At 42.1% G+C, this 25,027-nt stretch overlaps 1 protein-coding gene across 1 annotated transcript in view; it reads left to right on the top strand.

Moving 5' to 3' along the window:
• Window positions 1–25,027, top strand: part of htr4 (5-hydroxytryptamine receptor 4) — a 122,914-nt gene that overhangs the window by 56,692 nt on the left and 41,195 nt on the right. Inside the window, exons 5-7 of the mRNA XM_056277630.1 lie at window positions 2,367–2,520; window positions 18,106–18,319; window positions 18,377–18,731. Of these exons, the coding sequence (XP_056133605.1) occupies window positions 2,367–2,520; window positions 18,106–18,319; window positions 18,377–18,731 (723 nt within the window). The remainder of the gene's footprint in view (window positions 1–2,366; window positions 2,521–18,105; window positions 18,320–18,376; window positions 18,732–25,027) is intronic.

Below are 25,027 nucleotides of genomic sequence, written 5' to 3'. Positions count from 1 at the left end.
GGGCTTGAGGACACAGATCATTATATACACTAATCATTTTCAATTATGCTCCCATCCGTTTAATCACATAATTTGTTTCATTATTTCATTATTTATAACTGAAAACTGGGAAAAAATTGTCACATGAGCGTATCTTGTATGTTCATATGTATGACACTGTTAAAATGAGATGTGACAGGGAATCTCACCAGGGAAATTTTCTCTTTATTTTCCACTGTAGTGGAGCCTAAATAATTTGTGTACCCTGCCAGTCAAATCTAAGAAAGCCCACATAGAATTATAACAACTTCCAAATATGGTTTGTCGAGAGTGAAAAAGGGGAACATATGCTAAAGGTGCATTTTCTCAGGGACGCATGTGAGCCTGATAAATGTCAGGGGAAGAAATGATGGGAGGTCACAGCTTAGCCTGCCTGACTGTCAGCCTGCTTCCAGTGGCGATGAAGTAGTCAAGTGACAGAGCAGAGAATGATGATCGTCCGGTACAGCACATGGAAAATCCATTTCCCATGAGGTTGCTGCAAAAGATGAACAGTGATAATGTCACTCCGGTACAAAAGAGCATTCCTTAAGGCCACTGTGCACCCTTATGAAACTTTACGATGCTAGGAGCTCTTGAAATGGGAAGGGACAAGTAAGACACAAGAAGTCTAGGTTAGTCACACCTGTTAATGAAGCACTTTTAGCAAGATGTCATGGCAGATTTGGCATAGACAGACTTACAGAAAGCAGACAGGAAGAACACAGATAGAACCAAAATAACAGAACACGGGATTAAGAACAAGTGAAAAGTAATAAACTCTACTGTAAGTATATAAACAGTATTCCTGAATGGGAATTGGGAAATTTTTCAAGTCCATTCCTGTTTTCTACATACCACTAGTGTTGTCGATTCACATTCATCCATCCTGTGCTTCATACTCAACACAGCTGCTGGTAGACCGCAACATTGCAACAGAAGTCAATGGGACAAGGCAGTTGATTCTCATTCAGTTTAAAAAGTACTCCGTGGTTTACCCAAAGCCAACATTAATTCTATGCCGGTTTATAATAAATTTGTGTGATTATGTGAAAATGTTAAAATTGCTTTATTGCTAAACCCGCGTAGTGTTTGCAGGATCCATGTTCTGTGGTGTGTGTATGTCGGAGTGATACTTGATCTGGAACTGCTGTTTTTATATTTACACTTCCTGTAACACAACCGACCTGCAAATACTCCACTGCACACCAGTGAGTACTGGCAAGTAGGTGTGCAATATTTAATCATATCCTATTTTTTGCTTTCTGTGGTATTGATTGATTTGCTGATTGCTATAACAAATATTTGATAGTATGAAAAGAAATTGATAGTGTAAAATCAACATTTAATTCTCTATTTAATGTCTGCAGGTTACTAGGCTATCTGGTTCTGTCAAAACAAAACCGCCTCCTATAAATTGTGGATTGAATGATTACCCATTCATTGGTTTTTCCCTTCCGTTTTATATCCTCTCAGGGTCATGGGGGTGGGGGGGCGGCAAGAGAAAACTTTGGTCTGAAGCAGGGGCAGACTGAAACAATAATTCAGGCTGGGAATTTGACTCATCCCAGGCCATCCTGTTCATGTAAACACCCACACCGCTAATTTTGTAGGCTAACCCTACGTATTGATGTAACGGCTACCAGACTAGTTCCAAATTTGTGCATCTGGGAGGAAAGTTCTCCAGATTACAAAATGCAAACATTTGGGACTGACCAGCTAGCCTATCTGAATACTGAGTTTTCAAGGTATGCTATGGGTGCAGCCTAAAAAACTCACTAGGAATACACCAATTATAGCACAACTAGCCTACACTTTTTTAAAAAAGAATGAGACACAGAGTTTTAACTAGTGTTTTTGACTGACCTGGTCCCTTACTGGCCAACATGTCACTTATTTTGCAGCATTTAGCTGTGTCTGTGTCCTTTCTCTTTTTTTTATTCACTCCCTTTCTACTCCACCTTTCCTTTTCTTCTGACCATCCTTTTTACCGGGTGACTTGTCTAAAATGTTATTGGTAGAGAAATAGGTAAACGGTTGTGGTGTGCGTCGCTGAGAGACATGATGACATCATTTTTGGCTTGCGCACCCTCGTGCTGAGAGGTCCATCAATTCATTCTTGCTTGCTATATTATTGCTGGTCAAGTTGACTGCTCATGGCAGACCAAAGTGACCCTCGGGAAACCGGGAAATGTCCTGGTGCTCCTGACAGGCTGTCCGCATGTGATCTGAAGACATGGGCATACACCCGTCTATTTCCATTATCCACTTGTTTTTTTTTTCTTCTGGGGGTGTAGGGGGCGACTGATTATATAAACTTGAATAAGGTTTCTATTACCTGTTTGCAGGTACTATGCTATCTGCTGCCAGCCCCTGGTGTATCGTAATAAGATGACTCCTATGAGAGTGACTCTCATGATTGGAGGCTGCTGGGTCATCCCTACCTTCATCTCTTTCCTGCCCATCATGCAGGGCTGGAATAGCATCGGCATTGATCATGTGGTAAGTACTGTATTTTGTGTGTGTGTGTGTGTGTGTGTGTGTGTGCTTGTGTTTAACTTAAATTAATCCAGAGAAGGCAGATTGAGGAACCGCTCGGATTCACATTTAAACAGTTTCACACGTTTGGTACAACCACAGTCCTCCGCAGTTAGCCAATAAGTGGCTCTACCTGTGTAATTCAGGTTAAGTGCTTCGCTGAAGGGGTTTGAAAATGGTAAGGAAGACAGAGCCTTCTCTCATTTGGTAACCCCACCCAGATTTTTCCCTCTTGGCTTGTTTGGTAAGTCAAATCGACAACTAGAGTAACTGGTCAAAAGCCAGTTCCTCTCAACTTCAGAGTACCATCATCTGCAAAAGGTATTCAGCTATAGTCCCCGAGATGTCTGTTGATGATTTGGACCTTGCTCAAAGGGCCTTTAACTGTGAAGAGAGGCAAGAAGGGGGGAGAAGAAGGGTATCATTTCTTTATCACTTTCCAAACCAGATTTTCCTGGCTGTGTTTAAGTGAGGGTTGGTGTGTAAATACTAAGGCTGGACCTGAATACCCGAGTATTCGGGTAATCGTCGTTGATAGGTTTTCGGTTTCAATTTTGGGATTCGGATATTCAGTTGCTTTTTTTGCTTAATGTAGGATATCAATAAAGGTGAACCGCAAAATAGCATTTGTTAGCCCATTCTTGTACTATATTTATACTTTTTAATTATACTGTTAAAATGTAGCAACGTATACTCTCAGCTAGGAGGCACCTGACATCCCTTTCGCGCGCAGTAGTGACGTCACAATTCAGTTCACCTTGGCTGTTAAAGGGGAAACAAGATGCCGAAGATCTCAGCTGTGTGGCGACACTTTAAATTGAGCGATGACAAGGCAGCGTGCAAAATATGCAATTTGAAACTGGCCTACCACGGTGGCACAACAAGCATGATAAATCACCTGAATGCTGTAAGTAGTAGGCTTTTCTTATATGGTGTAAAAAACCGAGACTATACTAGCTAGCAAACTTAGCTTAGCGAATGTCTGTTTTCCAATCGCCATTATCAAGCTGCTTTTATTCACCGTATAAACAGTAACATTACACATGATAAAAATGTACACTTATGTCCGGGTAGCGTAGCGGTCTATTCCGTTGCCTACCAACATGTGGATCGCCGGTTCGAATCCCCGTGTTACCTCCGGCTTGGTCGGGCGTCCCTACACACACAAATGGCAGCGTCTGCGTGTCGGAAGCCCCGGATGTGGGTATGTGTCCTGGTCGCTGCACTAGCACCTCCTCTGGTTGGTCGGAGCGCCCATTGGGGAAGGGGATTGGGGGGGGGGGTAGCGTGATCCTCCCACGCACTACGTCCCCCTGGCGAAACTACACTGTCAGGTGAAAAGAAGTGGCTGGCGACTCCACATGTGTCGGAGGAGGCATGTGGTAGTCTGCCGCCCTCCCCGGATCGGTAGAGGGGGTGGATTAGCAACCGGGATGGCTCGGAAGAGCGAGGTAATTGGCTGGATACAATTGAGGAGAAATGGGCACTTACTTTGCTTGAAAAATAGTTGCAACTGATCCGAATAGTTAAAATAAAACATTACATCTGTGGCTAAGGCAGTTATTGGCCTAAAAAACCTAATAATCATTTGTTACAGCTATCTCACTAAAAGTATTGTTGTTATAACAGAAATGAGCATGTTTTGCATCTCTGTTTTGACTTTTGCTGGATTCAGGTTTAAAATGTTATAGATTTAAGCTAACAGCTGACGAACCCTGGAACTGGAGTTGGCCGCGCCCACTGCTCCTAGTGTATAGGAAGGGTTCAATCTGGAGGACAATTTTCAATTCAACATATGCAAGTACTGAGAAATGACAGTAAAGAAATTATAAATAAATATTAATCTTATAATTATAAATCTCAAATCTTGAATTTGTCTTTACTAGTGTGCTGTTTCTGCTCTTCTGTTTCACAGCACTTTCTCGAGCGTTGTCTCAGATTCGCAGCTTATTATAGTGAACATTTATGTAGCTATATAATTTATCTATGATAAAATTGTCACAAGCTGTTATGTCACAAAAAGTGCATAGATAGGACCTCGTTCAACTAAATCCCTCAGGATTACAAACATGTATAAAACACACCAAACCTTTCTAGAAAATGTTTTTTATCAACAAATAACAATACAAACAACAAGACTGTAGAATAACAGAATCCTTAACAATTAATATCTTAAACCGAAAGACACGTGTCGCATCGCTATGCCGTCCATCTCATTCAACAATGGAGAAATGTCTGGCTGATTCCTTCCCGAGTCATGCCCCCCCCCCCACCCCCCACCATAGGCTCTGGGTATTCGCTGTTGATTACTACTAAAGCTTCGGAGCCCAAAAAATGGTATTCGGGACAGCCCTAGTAAATACATAATTGTGCATATGACGTGCCGTGCATCAGGAGAAGGGACACGATGAGAGGCATGAAATGGTTTCATATAACAATGAAGCCAAAATTGTAACACAAATAGACTGGAGCAAACTCTCTCTCACACACACACACACACACACACACACACACACACACACACACACACACACACACACACAAACACACACACACACACATAATTCTAGTCAGCCACAAATTACCAATTATGGAAGAGATAACGGGAGGAAGGATAGAGAAGAAAGAAGTAGATAAAGGGGGTAGAGAAAGAGAGTGCACAGATAAATGAGTGAGAGGGAGAGAGACAAATATAAGTAGACAAGTGTTAAATAGAGAGAGGAAAAATGTTTTAGATAAACATCAAGAATGATGGGGTTTGAGGTGCACCTTGTAAAATCCTCAGCAAGAGGAAGGAGTAAATTGTCAGTTCCTATAGAAACAACAGCAGCAGCAACAATAACAACTTTAACACACAAAGAGAAAAAAGGGCACTGACACCACTGACAGGGGGTTCACACTGCTTTTTTATTCTTATAGTTTGAAAAAGTTAAAGTATGTTTTGCATGAGTCACTCTAATGAGGCCAGTTTACCAACCACGAGTTTGGGGGAATTATGTTAAACTGTGGGACTGACGGGTTGACACGCTGGTTTAATGGCTCACACCGTAGCCTCGCAGCAAGAGGGGGGGTCCAACGATCTTCCTGCCGAGCTCCCAGTACCCACTGGGATAAACCCCAGCCTGTCATGATCCTGAATTGGATTAAGTGGGTAGAGAGAGTTAATGAATTTTCTATCTGTAATAACAAGGATGTATGAAAGTAAGCAAAACTAGAGGTTCATGTTGAAATAGTATTGGGATAGATGACTTAAGCCAAACAAAGAAAATGGAAGGAAGACTGATGATAATAAAAACAAAGTGAGGGTGGAGAATAAGAAAGAATGGATGGACAGGCGCACAGACAGCTGTGACTGGGTGCAGTGTTAGCATGAGTTGAGGGGGGGCAGACAGACAGGCAGATAGACAGACAGACAGATGGGAAAGAGATTGAGAGATTCCCCAGTTAGCCCCGGTCTGTCTTTTTGTGCGCGGTAGTAGATTGTCTGCTTGGCAGAGCTCATTATGACCGTAGTAATGATGGTAAAGGGGATAATTTGGAACACACACAAACACACACACACACACACACACAAACAACACTGTCCAAAGTCAGAGAACGTGTAGGAGTAGAGCCAGATTGTGGTAACCAGCTTTTCTCTGTGGGTCTCATTAAAAGGTCTGGTGCTGCTGTATATCTGCGGCTGCCCTGTTAATTCTGCCATAGATAAGACGACCCACACTGCTGTGGCCAAACCAAAAAAGAGACGAACAAAAAAAAATCAACCTGAACTATAACTTTACAAAAGTGTAGTGGTCAGCTGCCATCACACAGCTGCCATCCTTCTGTTTCCATACTGTTTCTGATTTAACCGTACATTCAAAAGTGTATGTAATGATCAGTCTGTCCGCTTTGAAAGATGAGTGAAATCAACTGGTGTAGTGACCACATACTAGGAAAACATACATACTCTCGGCACTCCATGGCACATGGTTTCCCATGTCTGAAGTAGATTTTTTTATACTTTATGTTGTTAATATAAAGAGAGAGAGATAGATAAAAGTCTGATATAGGAGTCTACTTCTGCACTCAATGTGCAAACAATAAATGAACATCTTTTATCAAGACATCAGTCTTGATGCAGAGAGTTGTCAAATCGTATTCCCTTAGTGATAGACAGTGGACTATACTGTACATGGAACTACTTAGAGACAGTGTTAATTCCAAGTTCCACTTTTTGGTCATTTACATATAAAAAGTACCATGTACCTTCAAATGCAATGAAATGCATGTGTCCTGGATCTCTCAGCCCTTAAAACCATATATAAAGAAATAATAAATAACAAAACAATAAGAAATCAGAAATCCCACAAAATAATAAATCACTGAAGTTATGTAAGGAGCCTACTGTTCATTATTCTGACCTCCTGGGGGTAAAAACTGTCTTTGAGCTGGCTGGTCGGAGCTCTGATGCTCTGTAAGCATTGTCTTGACGGAAGGAGGAGAACACACCATGTTCTTGGTGATGGTGTCCTCCATACTTACGGCCTTCCTTCTGCAACGGGTGGTATATATCCCCTGAAGCTGTGGCAGTGCTGTTCCTATGATGTTTGAAGCTATTTTTACTGTCCTTCTCAGTTGTTTGTGGTCCTGTTCAGTCAGGTTGCCAAACCACACCAGTATATTTCCAGTAAGGATGCTCTCTATGGTAGTCTGATAGAAAGTGGCCAGGGTTTTTGTAGACATTCTGAATTTTTTAAAGATTTTTTTTAAGAAAGTATAGTCTTAGAGACCAGGAGAGGCAGTATGGGATCTGAATGCCTAAATGTATGAAGTTCTTCACAATTTCAATGGGACACCACTGATGTAAACTGGTGTCTGAACCATTTTGGACTTCTTAAAATCAACAATGATCTCAACATTTAGGGAGAGGTTGTTATCTTGACAACATATGGATAGGTCCCTCACCTCCTTCCTATAGGCACCTTCATTGTTGTCATTTATCAGTCCAATTACTGTGGTGTCATCTGCAAATGTCAATATGCTGTTATGATATTTGACAATACAGTCATGTGTGAACAGACTGTAGAGAAAGGGACCATGGCAACAAGACTGCGGTGCTGCTGTGTGGAGAACTATGGTAGATGAATAGCTGGTACCTGCTCTCACTGCCTGAAGTCTGCCTGTCAGAAAGTCATATAATCACTTACAGATGGAGTTACATAGACCAAGGTCCTTAAGCTTCAACACTAATTAAGATTGTACAGTGGTATTACATGTAGGGCTATAGTCAATAAACAACATTTTGACATAGGTGTTTTATCCTTCAAGGTGTTTTAACACAGTATGCAGAGCCAATGACACAGCATCTTCCACAGATTTATTTAACCAATAAGCAAATTGTAGCAGATCAAGGTTGGCAGGAATGTTAAGCTTTATGAAGGACTTAACTATTTTTCAGAAAATGTCATTATTACTGAGGTCAAAGCAATGTTAAGATTTATGTATGTCTTAATTAATTATTCAAAGCATTTCATTATTACTGAGGTCAAAGCAATAGATTTGTAGTCATTAAGACAGTATACAGAGGCGTCCAGGTGGTGTAGTGGTCTATTCCGTTGCCCACCAACACGGGGATAGGCGGTTCGAATCCCCGTGTTCTCTCCGACTTGGTCAGGCGTCCCTACAGACACAATTGGTCATGCCTGCAGGTGGGAAGGCGGATGTGGGTATGTGGCCTGGCCTTTGCACTTGCACCTCCTCTGGTTGGTCAGGGTGCCTGTTCTGCAGGGAGGGGAAACTGGGGAGAATAGCATGATCCTCCCACACACTGCATCCCCCTGGCGAAACTCCTCACTGTCAGATGAAAAGAAGCGACTGGCAACTCCACATGTATCGGAGGAGGCATGTGGTAGTCTGCAACCCTTCCCAGATCGGCAGAGGGGGTGGAGCAGCGATCGGGATGGCTCAGAAGAGTGGAGTGATTGGCTGGATATAATTGGGAAATTATATCAAACCGCCTGGCTTGAGTTTGTAGTCCGTTATCGCTTGCAGTCCCTGCCACGTAAGTCTGGAGTCCCGCCATTGTAATGCTAATCTAATTTATCCTGGTGTTGTTTTTTTGGCTGACTTGATGGCTTTCCTCAATGCATACCTGGCTTCCTTGTAGCGGTCCTTATCCCTGAATTTAAAAGTGTAAGTCCTCTCTTTTAGTCTCAGCCGAATGTCGCTATTAATCCAAGGTTTCTGATTCAGCTAGGTGGGAATGGTATGAGTGAGAGTAGAGGTGTCTACACAGAATTTAACCTAGTAACTGTATCAGCGTATTTGTTTGGGTTCAGAGGGTTCCTAAAAAACTGACCAGTCTGCTGAATCAAAAAAACCCTAAAGTTTGACCTCATTTTCTGCCGACCAGCACTGTACTGTCCTCAAGTTGGGTTTCTTGCGCTTAATTTTCTGCTTGTAAATGGGTAGCAAGAGCATGGATGAATGGTCCGATTTCCCAAAATGAGGCCATGGAATAGACCTGTACATTCCCTTGATAGTGATAGTAGTAGTGATCTAAGAGCTTGTCGCCCATGGTTGGACAGCTGACATGCTGGAAGTATTTAGGTAGTACCGATTTTAGGCTGCAGTGATTGAAGTCCCCTGCCACAATGGAAATAGCCTGTGGATGCTGATTCTCATAGCCGTTGATTGCACCATAGAGCTCTTCCAGAGCTACTGTAGTATTGGCTTGTGGTGGAATGCAAACAGCAGTTAACAGGAAGAAAGGGAAAATGGTCGACACTTGATTATAAGATGTTCCAACACCAGCTAACATGACTGGGAGATTACTTCCACATCAGTGCACCACGAGTTGTTAACCAGAAAACATACTCCCCCACCCTTTTACCTTGCTGGTCGCATCACACAAGCAGTCCAGTTGGTGCATGGAGAAGCTGTCAGGCTATATGGCCCTGTCCAGGATGTTCGAGGTCAACCAGAGCTCAGTAAAACAGAACATGCAGCAATCGCTTATGTCCCGTTGGACGCTAATACAACAGTGGCGTTCATCTAGCTTGTTGCCAACAGATTGTACATTGGCTAGCAAAATGCTAGGGATGGAAGGTTGAGTTAGGCGATGCTGTAGCTTTGCCAGGACCCCTCCTCGTCTGCTGCATTTCTGCCTGTATTGCCATCAGTTGCTGGTGTTCCAAGATACCGTAGGGTTGTAAACAATGTCTTTTGGTATCTCCAAAGGTAGATGTGAATTTGCGCATTTGTGAATTCGCGCCGCCATCTTCCGACACCGGCACTGGGTGAGGTCAACAATCAATAATCAACATCAGTAGTTTAATCAAATTATTCGTTTAAAACCAAACTGAAGCTAACACAGAAATGCCACCTAAGAAAAACACAGGACTACCTGAGGAGGTCGAGGAGATTAAGAAGTCTCTCGACTTCCTTTCGGCAGAGATATCAACAGTAGCTGCACAGCAAAAGAAGATCATGGATCTTGTAACAGAAGTGCAATCACTAAAAAAAACAGAACATGGAAAAGGACAAAAATATATTTTTTCTGGAAAAACGAGTAGACGACCTGGAGCAGTACTCCAGGGTAAATGATCTGATCATCAGCGGTCTAAAAACCAGGCACCGGTCCTACGCAGGGGTGGTGGCCGCCGCCGATGACACCACCGCCGGGGTTAGAGCCGATGCGACCGAGGCCGAAAGGGAATCACTTGAGAAACAAGCTGTGAAGTTTTTGGACAGTAAGGGTATCTCGATCAACAGCAATGATGTAGAGGCGTGTCATACCCTGCCCAGCAAAAATAAAAACGCAACACCAGCAATAATCATCCGATTCCCAAACGGATAGAAAAAGCAAGCGCTCCTCAAACAAGGATGCAAGCTTAAGGGAACCGACGTCTACATCTGTTTCATTCTGTTCCGTTCTTTACTTAACCCTACAGAATGGACGGTTAAAGCTTTACTTGCTTACTTATCACTTTATTAACAGGAATCTTTAGGTCGTACAGTTCAGTTACTTTCATCTCTAGCCAGCGTCACTCGCGGTCTGTGTCACACTCTAATTGCTCCTCGGAATCACAAACTAGGAATAACAATCCTATTTGTTACATCTTTTCTTTTTTCTTTGAAGTAAAGTCCCTTAGTCAACACATCATTTACTCTAAGTGGTCCATATTATCAATAAACAAAAGAATTGTGTTATCAACACATTAGTGAATAAATCAATCAACATATCACTCGTAAATAACTAAATTTATTCCCTGTATTCTTATAATAATTATTAACAACAGTATATATTCAAATATCCATAACCAAACATTTTAAACTGTATAAACATTCCACTTCCACATCTCTTTCCTTCTTTTCTTTTCCCTTTTTTTTTTCTTTCAATCAAACCTTACACTATTCTCAGTCTTTGCAAGAGTCCCAAACCCATATTCTTATCACTGAGTAAAGTCTTTCAGGTAGCGAGGTCTGATAATCTGACGACCCAACCTTGTCGTGATTGTGTGTTGGTCCCCTGCTTGACTCTGATCTACCCCTCCACTCTTGGTGTGTGTCTCTCAGTCCCTATCTGTGTAGACATGGCAGATGTGCAGTGGTTGTGTCTGAGATGACGACGATTCCTTCTCAGAACACCTCCTGACTCCAGCTCCACCTCATACTATCTGTGGCCCACTGCTTTTATCACCTTTGCCACTCTCCAGACCTTATGTGGTTCAAAAGGTTGAACTCTCACACTGTCACCTTTTTAAGAGGGTCCTTTGCTGTGCAGTTGTAGTACTTCTCCTGTCTCTGTCTGTTGTGCATCAGTCCTTGTGTGTTCTCCATTATCACCAGCTCCAACAGAGTGTCTGTGGTAGGAAGAAGGGTGCTTGTCCTCCTATTCAGTAGTCTCTGTGCTGGGCTTGTGTTAAGGCCTTGACTCGGTGTGTTGCGATGGTCCAGTATAGCCAAGTATGGATGCTGCCTTGCAGCCATAGCTTTCAGCTTGAGGCGCTTGGCTGTTTTTACAGCTGACTCAGCTTTACCATTGCTCTGGGCGTATCCAGGTGAGGATGTCCTGTGTTCAAACTCCCACATTTGACTGAATCACTGAAACTCCTGAGACACATATTGCGGTCCATTGTCCGAAATGACAACATCTGGTATCCCCTGTCGTGCAAAGTGGGCCTTTAGCTTTCTGATCACTGTGCTACTCTTAGTGTCTGGTAGATAATCTATCTCCCAAAAGTTGGAGCAGTAGTCAACAGTTATCAAGTAGTCTTTGTTATTAAAGGAAAACAGGTCTGTCCCTACCTTGGCCCAAGGTCTGTATGCCATATCATGAGGGTGTAGTGTCTCTCTTTGTTGCTTAGGGTCTACTGACCTGCATATGTCACATTTGGAGATGAAAGTCTTTATGTGCTCATTCATTCCTTGCCAGTATACACTTTCCCTCGCTCTCCTGAGACATCCTTCTACTCCAAGATGGGAGGAGTGGATACGATGAGTGATATCAGCCCTGAGTGCATCAGGTATCACTGCTCTCTCTCCCCTGAATGCTATGCCATCCTGAAAACTCAGTTCATCCTGGAATGAGTGGTAGTGCTGGATGTCTGCTGGGATGTCATTTTTGTTCTGTGGCCACCCTGTCAGAATCCTGTTTGTCACCCTCTGTAACTTTGTGTCCTCTTTTGTAGCAGATCTAATTGAGCTCAGTCTCTCTGTAGAGATGGGAAGGTAGTTAACCATGTTCACAGTCTCTAACTCTGTCTCAATTTCTCCCTTAGTGCTCTCTGGTAAGTATGCCCTACTCAGCGTATCTGCCAGCAACATATTTCGGCCTGGTACGTAGATCACTCTGATGTCATACTTTTGCAGCCTCAGTAGCATCCGCTGCAGTCTCTTTGGTGCACTGAGAAGTGGCTTACTGTGAATATTCTCCAGCGGCTTATAGTCGCTCTGTACAGTCACCTGTCTGCCATAGGTATATTGGTGAAACTTTTCCATCCCAAACACTATTGCCAAGCATTCTTTCTCGATTTGGGCATATCCCCTCTCAGTAGGTGTGAGTGACCTACTACCGTATGCTACTGGTTTACCTCTCTGTGTCAGGGCTGCCCCCAGTCCTGTTTCTGATGCATCACACTGTAGCGTCAACTCGTCATCCTGGTTGTAGTATTTCAGAACCGGTGCATTGGCTATTTTGTCTTTCAGCCTCTGAAATGCTTCTTCCTGTACATCTGTCCATTCCTACATGTTCTCTTTGTGTGTGAGTTGTCTCAAAATCTCACAGTCATCTGACAGGTGATCATAGAATTTTGACAGGTAGTTTACCATACCCACCAGTCTCTGTACCCCCTTTACATCTGTCGGCTTTGGCATCTCCCTGACTGCACGTACTTTTCCTGGGTCAATCCGCAGTCCCTCAGTCGTCAGCAGGTGTCCCATGTAGGGTACTTCCGGTCGCCGTAGCTTGAATTTGTCTATGTTCAGTTTGATGTTTCACTCTCTGCACCTGGTCAGAAATTGTCTGAGTTTCTCGTTGTGGTCCTGGTTTGCCTCCTCCTGTGTCGCCCCTTCACCTGTGATCAACACATCATCTGCTAGGATGTATACTCCAGGTAAGCCCTCAAGCGCCTGCATGAGCTTCCTCTGGAAGACTTGTGGTGTTGGACTTATACCCATCGGCATTCTCAGCCAACGGTACCGGCCAAATGGGGTGGAGAATGTGGTTAGGTAGCTTGACTCTTCCTCTAATTAGACGTGCCAGAAGCCGTGCTTTACATCACAAACTTTGAATACTTTTGCCTTTGACATCTCTGGGAGGATGTCATCCATCATAGATAGGGGGAAATGGCTCCTTTTAAGTGCTTTTTCAGTGGCTTTGGGTCTATACAGATTCTTGGCTTCCCATTCGGCTTTGTCACTGAGACCATACTACTTATCCAGCCTGTGCTCCGCTCTACTGGTGTGATGATCCCTCTTTTCTCCAGATCCTTGAGTTCCTCTTTAAGAGGTGCCATCATAGCAGCTGGCACTCTGCGTTTTGGCAGTTTCACTGGTGGTACACTGTTGTCTATTTCAATGTGATATTCCCCCTCCAAACAGCCATCCCCAGTGAACACATCTTCGAACTCTGCTTTGATTTTCTCCATCGTCATGTGTCTGCCACATCTCTCCTCACGTTACATGACTCAGATCTTTTTTCACTATGCTGTCAATGGCCAGGATATTTCCGTACTGTACCTTTATTAACTTCATGGCTTCGCTGGCCTTCCTGCCTAGTAAAGGAATTCTGCCTTTCTGGTCCACCACTTGAAACTCCAGTCTGTACAATTTATTGTTTCTGGGGTTTCTGACCTTGATCTTACATTTACCCAGTGGACTAAGGCTGGTTTTATTATACATCACAAGCACTTTCTCTGTGTGCTCCAGCTGTTTGTCTGTGTTTAGAAGATGTACTGGAATCACATTGCAGGTAGTACCACAGTCTATCCGAAAGTGAACTATTTTCTTGCCTATCATCATTCCTGCATAGAGTTGTTGGCCTTTGCTGTGACTCTGTTCTACTTGGTTTAAAGTCTCCTCTGTCATGGTCATAATGTCCTCATATGTGTCACTGTCCTGCTCCGAGACAACATGCACTGGTTTATATTTCCTGCTGTTCTCTGCTCTTGATTTGCATTGTAAAGCAAAGTGATTTTCTTTCCCACACTTCTTACACTTTTTTCCAAAAGCTGGGCATCAAATCATGTACAAAGTGTTAAATCATGAAGTACCCAACAGTATTCAGGGGTTGTTCCAGTTGAGGGAAAGTAATTATGACCTGAGAGGAATATGTACATTTAAACAAAACCCAGTAAGGACAAATGCAAAATATCATGGTGTCACAACCAAAGGTGTCAAGATATGGAATAAATGCAGTGATGAAATTAAAACATGTGAATCAATAATCAAATTTAAAAGACTCTTTAAAAATAACATTTTGAACAGACATTGGATGGAGCTGTGACATCTTGTGTGAGTTGTTCTTGAGTTGTTTTGATGTTGCTCTGCACTTGCTTTGTTCTTGTTGTGTTGAATGAATGATCTTTGTATGGTTTACTAGATAGACGTCATGGTCACTGGTTGTACTAGATGATTGAGTTTTCATTTAAATCACACAGTTCACTGTTGAAATACTAAAATAGAAAAAGGGGGTAGGACTAGAATTTTTTTTTTACTTCTGCCTACTCCTTTTTGAACTTCCAAGATTTAAAACAAATGTTTGATGATGATATTGCTTGCTTGTTTTGATTGTTCCTCTTTTGTTTTCTTTTATTATACATTTAAAAAAAAATTAACATTTGAAATAAACAAAATTTTAAAAAAAATAAAGGTGCCCAAAAGTTTAGACCATTTAGTCTTAAGTCCAGTAAGGTCTGACAGTCATACATTATCATTGTAGACATAGTATTCAGTTCAATTCAAAACTTTATTTCAGACTCAGGGTCCATAACTGAAAAAAGACAAATATGTAAAAGACAAACGCCAGACACTACAAAGAGTAAACACAATAAAATAACATAAATGGAACAAATCAGTGTCTTATAAGAAGGCAGCTATACCAGTGGTCCCACTGCTGGGATTGGTAGCGTGTGGCACTGAATCTTATATTAGTTAAACTGTTGATGATTACATTATCAGAGTCATTGAGCTGGCAAATAAATTTATACATGAGCTTTCTTAGAAGAGCCTGAAAGGTACTGACTCCTGCAGCCATAAACATTTCACTTGCACTACACCATCTAGGTCTTTTTAGCAGTATTCTCATAGCATCATTATAAGCTACTCAAAGCCTCTGTAAGCTTGCTTTTTTATACATTGATGACCACAGGTGTGCAGTATAGAGTGTTGTACAATATGCTCTGAACAGAGACATCTTCACACTAACTGAACGCATACCAAACTTGCGTGACAGAGTGTTTGCTTGTGCATACATCATGCAGCATTGCCTATAAATATCATCATCGTCTGTCATTTGTTGAGTAATATAGTGCCCAAGATATTTCACCTTATTACATACCTCAAGATTATTATCAGACAATTTAAAATCAGGAAATGTTAGATGATTGACCTCTTTGGTTCTGCAGATCATGACAACACTCTTACTAGCACTGTATTTGATATTATGCTCCACATCATACACATAACATATATCAAGGAGCTGCTGGAGACCAGCGCTACAGGGACTAAGAATGACAAGGTCATCTGCATACATAATATGGTTCACCAAGGTACAGTATGTGCGAGGAAGCTAACAATTAATGCAAAAACTAATACAGGGGAGAGAGAAGCTCCTAGTGTGTCACCATCAGTCGGCACCATCTTGTTTCGATTTGATAGAGTCTGAGTCAAGTCAGTATTAATATAAAAAAAGAATTTAATTATTGTTGTACTTACAGCCAGATGACTATACATACAACTCTGCATATCAACATACTGTAACATATCAGTGTGCAATCCGCCTGACATATAGCTGAACTCGCATGCACCCACATTATGTTTTAAAAGGACACTCACTCACAATCAATCTGTAGATATTGTTACATTTATAGAGCCAGCAACAGCTTTACACATGAAAGACGGTGACCTCCATGAGCTGATATGGGCTAAGTATCATATTATTCATCCCGTGGCCCAGAGGCGTATTTCCCAGGCAGAGAGGAGATGATCGTAGATTACAAACTGGGAAGCTACTGCACGATGATTAATGGTGATGCACAGAGGCTCCCTCCTCCTATAAGTGTACACCTTCCTCATGAACTGACTAGAGAGTGAGGTTTATAACAGGCTGGCTGCAGGGTTTGCTGGCGTTATGTTTGATAGCGGGTGGGGTAGTTCACCTGTAAGATGCTTCACTGATTGTGGTTTTACATTTTCAAATGGAGCGTCATCAAAACCATGACTGTGTTATTGACAGTTTGAGTGGGTTTGGGCATGTGTATGATAACAGTAAGTGTAGATGACTAACATTGTGTTGTAGATACTGTATACCTACGTATACAGGTTTATAGGCATATATGTATGCTTATGGTTTATTTGTTTGTCAGTGTTTTTGTGTCTTTGTATCAGCCTAATGTATATTTTGGTTTATATTTCTGACTGCCACCATACGTGTTTTTATATACGTTACCTCTATTTTGTCCTTCTCTTTCAATTCACAGGTAGAGCATATTGATATATTGATAGCAATAATCTTCTATATCCCAGATTTATCCTATTTCTGCATCAAATTCATCTTTGGGATGGGGTCAAAGTGCAGCGGTAGCTAAAAAACAATGTAAAAAGGGAAACTTTGATGGCTTTGTTTTCGTGTAGGGTGAGAAATGTTCTCAAATCAGATTTGATATGTTGACCTTGGCCTAACCCTGACCTTCACTTTAACTCTTACCATGACTGTATAACATGGATCTGTCTGGATAATTGATATGACGTCCCAGGGACATCATGTCAGATTTGGATCTGGGAACATCTGTCATTTGCTGAAACCAGGAGAACCACATTCTCAATGATTTCACTTGAATTCCGAACAAAAGTAGTAGCCAGTGAAGGTTTTCCATTTCCTGTATCTGTTCTACATTCCCCTGCTAATGTTGGTACCCTTTGTTAAAAAGTCTGACACTCAAGTGACACAGCAGAGAAAGCCAGTGTCAAAGTGCTAGGGTTTATGGCTCCATTCACAGCCCTGCCTGCAGCTTGGCCAGGCCTTGCAGAGAACTTACTGATGCCCCTAGGTAAGGAGCCTGCAGGATTAGCATAACCCATCATTGCAATTATAATTCCTACAAGAGGTGAAAAGAAGCAGTAAACAATGCTGCATATATTAGTGGATGCGCGTGACAGTCGTCACCCTCCCCAAGCCCCGCTAGGGGATGTGCAGTTGCATGACCTTGGCAGAATAGGAAATTGAAAAAAAGGTCCTGACTCACTGTGGTCATTAAAGATCCCATGGCACTTATCGCAAAGAGTAGGGGGTTCCCTGGTGTCCTGGCAAAATTCCCAACCTGGCTCTCTCCATCTGGCCACCTAATCATCCCCCCATGTAACTGGCTCAAAGATTCCTCTCTCTCCACCTCAAGCTGATGTGTGGTGTGCATTCTGGTGCAAAATGGCTGCTGTGCATCACCCAGGTGGGTGCTACACATTGGTGGTGGTTGAAGTGAATTACCCCCTTCAATGTGAAGTGCTTTGGGTGTCTAGAAAAGCATAAATGTAATGATTATTATTATTATTATTATAAAAGCTGGAATAGATATTATAGAAATGCTTTATAATTTGCAGGAAAAAATATCATTACACAAAATGTGTAAGGTAATTTTGGTCAGTTACATTACAAAAAGGAAACAGCACAAATACACTTTCTCAAATGACATTTTTCATGTTGTCTGACAATAATACAAAATTAGAATTTTCCATCTGAGTCCCTTTAGGGTAAAAGCGAAAGGGAAGTTTTGTAATAAGCAGGCAGCAAATTCATGCTATTTATGTGATGATCACATCTGAATATTTCTGCTCCTCCTCTGTTACCAGATTGAGCGGAAGCGCGATTCTGTGGGCAGCAACTCTACTTCCTGTATTTTTATGGTCAACAAGCCATATGCCCTGACCTGCTCTGTGGTGGCCTTCTATATCCCTTTGGGCCTAATGGTGCTGGCCTACCAGAGGATCTACATCACTGCTCGCGCCCATGCCCTCCAGATCAGCATGCTCCAGCGGGCAGGGGGGGCAGGCACCTGTGGAGCTGGCACTTCGGGCTCTAGCACTGGTGCTGGTGCCGGGTCCAGTTCCGGTGTGACATCAGAATCCGCCGACCACCAGCGCAACCACCGCATGCGGACGGAGACCAAGGCGGCAAAGACACTGTGCATCATCATGGGCTGTTTCTGCCTGTGTTGGGCTCCATTCTTCATAACCAATGTGGTGGACCCCTTCATAGACTACTCGGTGCCGGAAGAACTGTGGGCAGCCTGCCTGTGGCTGGGCTACATCAACTCCATGCTGAATCCCATCCTCTACGCCTTCTTAAACAAGTCTTTCCGCCGTGCCTTCCTTATCATTCTATGCTGTGGGAGGAAGAGGTACCGCAGGCCTTCCATCCTGGGGCCCCGGGCCTCCTGCACAGCCACGCAGATCAACGGGTCCACACATGTACTCAAGTAAGTCATGTAAGTTATTCAAGCTACTGAGTCTTCTTCAATATTTTCAACTCCTTAATGAAGGGTCAGTCACTTTTAAACACAGTGCAGCACATAGGATTACACTAAGGGGGAACAGACAGTCTGCCTCCACATCCATTTCAGAGGAAAAAATGTTGGGCACAGTTCATTCCTTCAGTATTGTAATGTAATTGACAGAATTCAGGAAAATATTGTTTTGAAAGCAAATGTATAGAAATACACATGACTTTTTTAGGCAAAAATGTTTTGTAAAAATATTCAGAGCGTCTACTGGTGGATATTTTATTTTGAAATGAAGTTCGTGTCATCATGTGCTGCTTTTTCACATTTTTGCATTCGCTGGAGTTTTGTCAAAATGTCGACAACAGGTTCCTAGCAACTGACGTTGTGTTCAAAAGAAAGGCAGAGTGTACCATTCTAGACTTCTGGCTGTAAAGATTTTTGTTTTTATTTTTCATTGTTTTTATAGTTGTATATATCTTAGTTCCACGTTCAGGGGCCCTGATCCTTGCAGCTCTCCCCAGTCAAGCAACAACATGATTCAGAATCTTATAATTTCAAAACAAACAGTACATTGCAGTGATAATCTCGCTGTAGCCTTTGCAGGAGTGTCCTTCCTGCATGTCCTTCCTGCATTTCTCCTGCATATACCTTGCATTATTATTGCATACAAGTCCTTCACCAACGTTGCAGATTCATACTAAATCAGAATTCATGACTACATCTGCAATAGCAAGTCACAGTAAAGGCTCTTGTGACAAAATATATTGTTCACAGGTGTATTAAAATGACTTTGACCCCTTACATATTCTTCTCAGTAACCGCCTCCTCGATGCACCATCTTGATATGACTCTGAAGGACCATTACGGTTGCTATGTATGGAACATGTTTCAAAGTGATAAGGATTTTCTGTTTCATATGTGCCCAACTGCATTGTTCATTTTCATATTGTTTCCATTTCTATCTATCTATCTGCATTGTACACCACTCTGAAGTAGGAGACTTCTATCATAGGATATTGCGTGACCTTTTCTCTACCCAGAGAAAGTTGACTGAGCATGTAAATCTTTCTCCCTGCTTTATATTCAGACATTTAAATATGTTTACAACTGGTTGCTGCCTTGTGTAACCTCAACCTCCTACTGCTGGCTACTAGAATTATTCAAGTAATGCCCCTGCTTAGGATAGTACCAGCAGATTTTGGTACCCTGCAACTCCAGCTGATCCCTTTCTCCAGAAAAGTTATTTGTGACTAAGCTTGCAACACACTGCTCTGTCCATAGAGGTAAATTTGCACGATAATGTATTATTGAAAACATACCAGCACTTATGCTAAATTTGCCACCCGGTAACAGAGATGATGGGAGGTTTACCAATTAAGGATGCGCAGTTGTTAAAAAGCATAGTCTTAGTTGTTGCGTTTGGGGGTTGCAGTCAGCTTGCAAAAGGTTAAATGGGCTCTAGTCTATTAAGTCCCATGGACTGTCAGCAACTCAGGCTTTCAGCTTCTTGTAATTTCTCCCCAGGCTCCTCTCTTTACTATGTGATGTCAGGGGATCAGGTCACTTCTCGGCCCCTTCTTCCTCCAGACAATCGCTCAGCCACCTCACCACCTCACCCCTCCTCACCTCCTTCCCACTTACAAACACAGACCCTTTAAAATAAAGGATCTGGGCCTAAGCCAGAGCTGTCACCTCTGATTGATGTTTCCATTGTAAAGAATCAATTTTCTAATGGAGCACCCGTCATGCCTGTTCATCACGTTAAACCAACTATGCTTTAAAGGTAGTAGCTCGGTTTAATTTGGCTTTCATCATGCTAATCTAAGACCCAATCTTCTCCCTCCAACCCCTGTGTGTTAACTTGTTTGTGTTTGTGACCTTGAGAGAGCAGAGGACCTTCTTCTGCTAAAGATTCATGGGATTTTTTTGGCCTTCATTTTAGCAAAGACAGTTTCTAGAGCATGGTTTCATAAAACCTGCTATTTTCAAATTGACTATAAGTCTTTTGCAGCGCTTTAAAGGTGATGCAGATTGAAGTGTAGCTTTCGACCATAGATAAAGTGACTGTGTGGAACTACTTTCAGACAGGTTTTATTATCATTAATATTTGGTTTCATTTTTTGTACGGGCACTGTGACTCTTCTTGCCCTGACCTTGGTGGCTTGTAATGTTGGTGAGCTGCACATTAAAGCTAATTTACTGAGGCCCTCACTGTACGTCACAAAGAGCATAAACTAAATGTAAGAATTATGATCAATGTCAAGGTTGTGAAAAATGTGCTAAACAGAAATGTTGAAAATACTTAATGTAACCCCAGTGTGGGCAATATAGCTGTGCTGTGCTAAAGTGGAATGTCCTCTTTGCGATTCAGAAGAGCCATACAAACATTTTCATGTAATGAGTGTTTCTGTCATCTCTTTAGATGACATTTCTGGGCACCAGAACAATGTGGTTACGTCTGTGCAGAAGCACATACTGGATGATGTCCACTTTGCTGAAGGCTGTTACTCAACTAGGCCTTTTCTGCAAATGAAATTGTGCTTTTAGTCAACTCCCGAGTCCAATGGTTCAATAAGGGCTTTCAACGGAGCAAAGAGAATTGTTTTGCCTGAACATAAACTTGGAGCCAAGTGCAATATAATCTTTTATTTGTCTTTTTTAACTTTTACATAACCAGGTAGTCATAAATGCAGAAAATTGAATGAGTGTACAGGAAAGCTGTTTAAGTTTGAAATAAATTTCCAGCTATTTCAATAAAAAAGAAGTAGTGTACAGGAAGGCCCCCTTGACTGCTTCAGTTTTGACCCAATGCCTGGTGCACACTAGAGGATTTTTAAATCTTAACCGATTTTAAAAACGTGGGAGACCACAGGAGTAACGACAGATTTAACTGATTTTAGATATTTTAATCATAAGAACGCACACACCAGACGATTCAGTCAAGATACAGGACCTCAAACTTGGCAGAGTCGTGATTCTAGGGACTTGGGATCTAAAAGAAACTCGTGTGATCAAACGTGACTTCAGAGCAAAACAAATATGGAGGCGGACCGTCGTCAGCTGGTCTGACTTGTGTATGCTATGTTTTACCCTGAAAAACAAAACAGGCATGAAACCGTCCAACACCGCATCCCGGTATACTTCAAACCCAGCAACACACTCCGACAAAGACTGGTTCATCCCAAAGACCGTGTACCACACACCCGGAAAAGCAATCTGGTGTATGCTGTACAATGTAATGAGGATTGCACTTACCTATACCCTTGATTATCAGGAGAGATTAATCGAACCCAAAATCGGCCCAATTATCCCCTTGTGCGGGGCCAGCATTAGAGACCTATAGCAGAAATATTTTCTGTATGCTGTAATGTGTAACTCCTACTACTAAGTGTTTTTTTTTTTTAGATACAACAGGAAAAATAACAAGGAAGCAGACTTAGAATGACCTCATACATAATGTAGCCTACTAATGTATTTGTGGATAAGTCTGCAAATGGGTAGGCCAGTAAGATTAAAAAAAAATAAAATAATTTTTCTTATTAAGTATGCAGTAGCGGGCCCCGCTTGACTTTGTAGTGAAATCTAGTTCACGGAGATGCAGACCTGAAAAGTTTTCCATTCACATTTACCCCACAGAGATGCTGCTGAGCATGAAAGCTCAGATGATTTGGTTTCTAGTATAAAGAAAAGTATATCATTCAGCTTTTTGCAGAATAGCCATTGTTATTTAAACAAGCTGTAGAACTGGATTCAGTACAGTAGAAGATATTCTTGTAATTACTACATCCTTGTAGAATCACAGCTTTATCCACCACATGGGATCAGATGGATTTTGTTTATTCCCTTTTTATCTGGTGTTTTAAGTTACTAGAAATGATCTAGTATTTAGTTGTGTATAAGACTTGATTTCAGTATTTCAACATCACCAAAACCAGTTTGGACACCCAATGAAAGGTGCATGAAGGGGGACTTGTACAATATTTATATTGTTATTATTATTATTAGTAGTAGTATTATTATTATTATTATTATTATTATTATTATTAGTATTATAATCCAACCTCCATCTATCCATCCATTATCCAAACTGTTTATCCTGCTCTCAGGGTCATGGGGATGCTGGAGCCTATCCCAGCAGTCACTGGGCAGCAGGCAGGGAGACACCCTGGACAGCCTGTCAGGCCATCATAGGGCCGACACAACCACATTCACACCTAGAGACAATTTAGTATGACTGATTAACCCTAAATATAGCCTAATCATAACCTAAAGATAATCTAACATATCCATAAGACATTGATGAGAGAGCCTCTACCAACATTAAAGCCTTTATTTGTTATTTGGCTCTTCTACCAAAATAAACAGTAGATGTACATTTCTATTGTGGCAGTAGAACATCCCTAGACCTAGAGGATGAAGGCTAATGACAGGGTTGATTCTACCTATATATTCAAGAGCGCTGAGTGTTCACAGATACACAGCATTTGTCGGTCTAAGACACACACACGAACATACACACACACACACAGATGATATAGATATATAGTAAATAATTATCATTTAACATATATAGTTTTTTTTAAATTTATTTCTGATTTTTCCCTTTTTCTCCCAATTTAGTGGCCAATCGCTCCCTATTTTAGTTCAAACACCCACCCTCGTACTGCATGCGTTTGCCAACTGCATCTCTCCGGCCGGCAGTCTCGAAGGAGATGCCTCGCCACTTTCATGACAAGGCGTCTCCAGGCCGAACCACTGCTTTTTCCGACACACACAGACACATTCATGTGACGAACACAAGCCGACTCCGCCCCCCCTCCCGAAGACAGCGTTGCCAATTATTGCTGCTTCACCGAATCCGGCCATAGTCGGATCTGATGAGTCCGAAGCGCGAACCCTGGTCCCCAGTGGGCAACTGCATGGACACAAAGCTGATGCCTAGACCGCTACACCACCACGTACCCCTATATATACACTACCGTTCAAAAGTTTGGGATCACATTGAAATGTCCATATTTTTGAAGGAAAAGCACTGTACTTTTCAATGAAGATAACTTTAAACTAGTCTTAACTTTAAAGAAATACACTCTATACATTGCTAATGTGGTAAATGACTATTCTAGCTGCAAATGTCTGGTTTTTGGTGCAATATCTACATAGGTGTATAGAGGCCCATTTCAAGCAACTATCACTCCAGTGTTCTAATGGTACAATGTGTTTGCTCATTGGCTCAGAAGGCTAATTGATGATTAGAAAACCCTTGTGCAATCATGTTCACACATCTGAAAACAGTTTAGCTCGTTACAGAAGCTACAAAACTGACCTTCCTTTGAGCAGATTGAGTTTCTGGAGCATCACATTTGTGGGGTCAATTAAACGCTCAAAATGGCCAGAAAAAGAGAACTTTCATCTGAAACTCGACAGTCTATTCTTGTTCTTAGAAATGAAGGCTATTCCATGCGAGAAATTGCTAAGAAATTGAAGATTTCCTACACCGGTGTGTACTACTCCCTTCAGAGGACAGCACAAACAGGCTCTAACCAGAGTAGAAAAAGAAGTGGGAGGCCGCGTTGCACAACTGAGCAAGAAGATAAGTACATTAGAGTCTCTAGTTTGAGAAACAGACGCCTCACAGGTCCCCAACTGGCATCTTCATTAAATAGTACCCGCAAAACAGCAGTGTCAACATCTACAGTGAAGAGGCGGCTGCGGGATTCTGGGCTTCAGGGCAGAGTGGCAAAGAAAAAGCCATATCTGAGACTGACCAATAAAAGAAAAAGATTAAGATGGGCAAAAGAACACAGACATTGGACAGAGGAAGACTGGAAAAAAGTGTTGTGGACGGATGAATCCAAGTTTGAGGTGTTTGGATCACAAAGAAGAACGTTTGTGAGACGCAGAACAAATGAAAAGATGCTGGAAGAATGCCTGACGCCATCTGTTAAGCATGGTGGAGGTAATGTGATGGTCTGGGCTTGCTTTGGTGCTGGTAAGGTGGGAGATTTGTACAGGGTAAAAGGGATTCTGAATAAGGAAGGCTATCACTCCATTTTGCAACGCCATGCCATACCCAGTGGACAGCGCTTGATTGGAGCCAATTTCATCCTACAACAGGACAATGACCCTAAACACACCTCCAAATTGTGCAAGAACTATTTAGCGCAGAAGCAGGCAGCTGGTATTCTATCGGTAATGGAGTGGCCAGCGCAGTCACCAGATCTGAACCCCATTGAGCTGTTGTGGGAGCAGCTTGACCGTATGGTACGCAAGAA

This window comes from Lampris incognitus, chromosome 1 (assembly GCF_029633865.1).
Source record: "Lampris incognitus isolate fLamInc1 chromosome 1, fLamInc1.hap2, whole genome shotgun sequence".
In the NCBI taxonomy this organism is placed as follows: Eukaryota; Metazoa; Chordata; class Actinopteri; order Lampriformes; family Lampridae; genus Lampris; species Lampris incognitus.
Note: the sequence above shows the minus strand (reverse complement) of the source record. Positions and strands in the feature narration are given on the sequence as shown.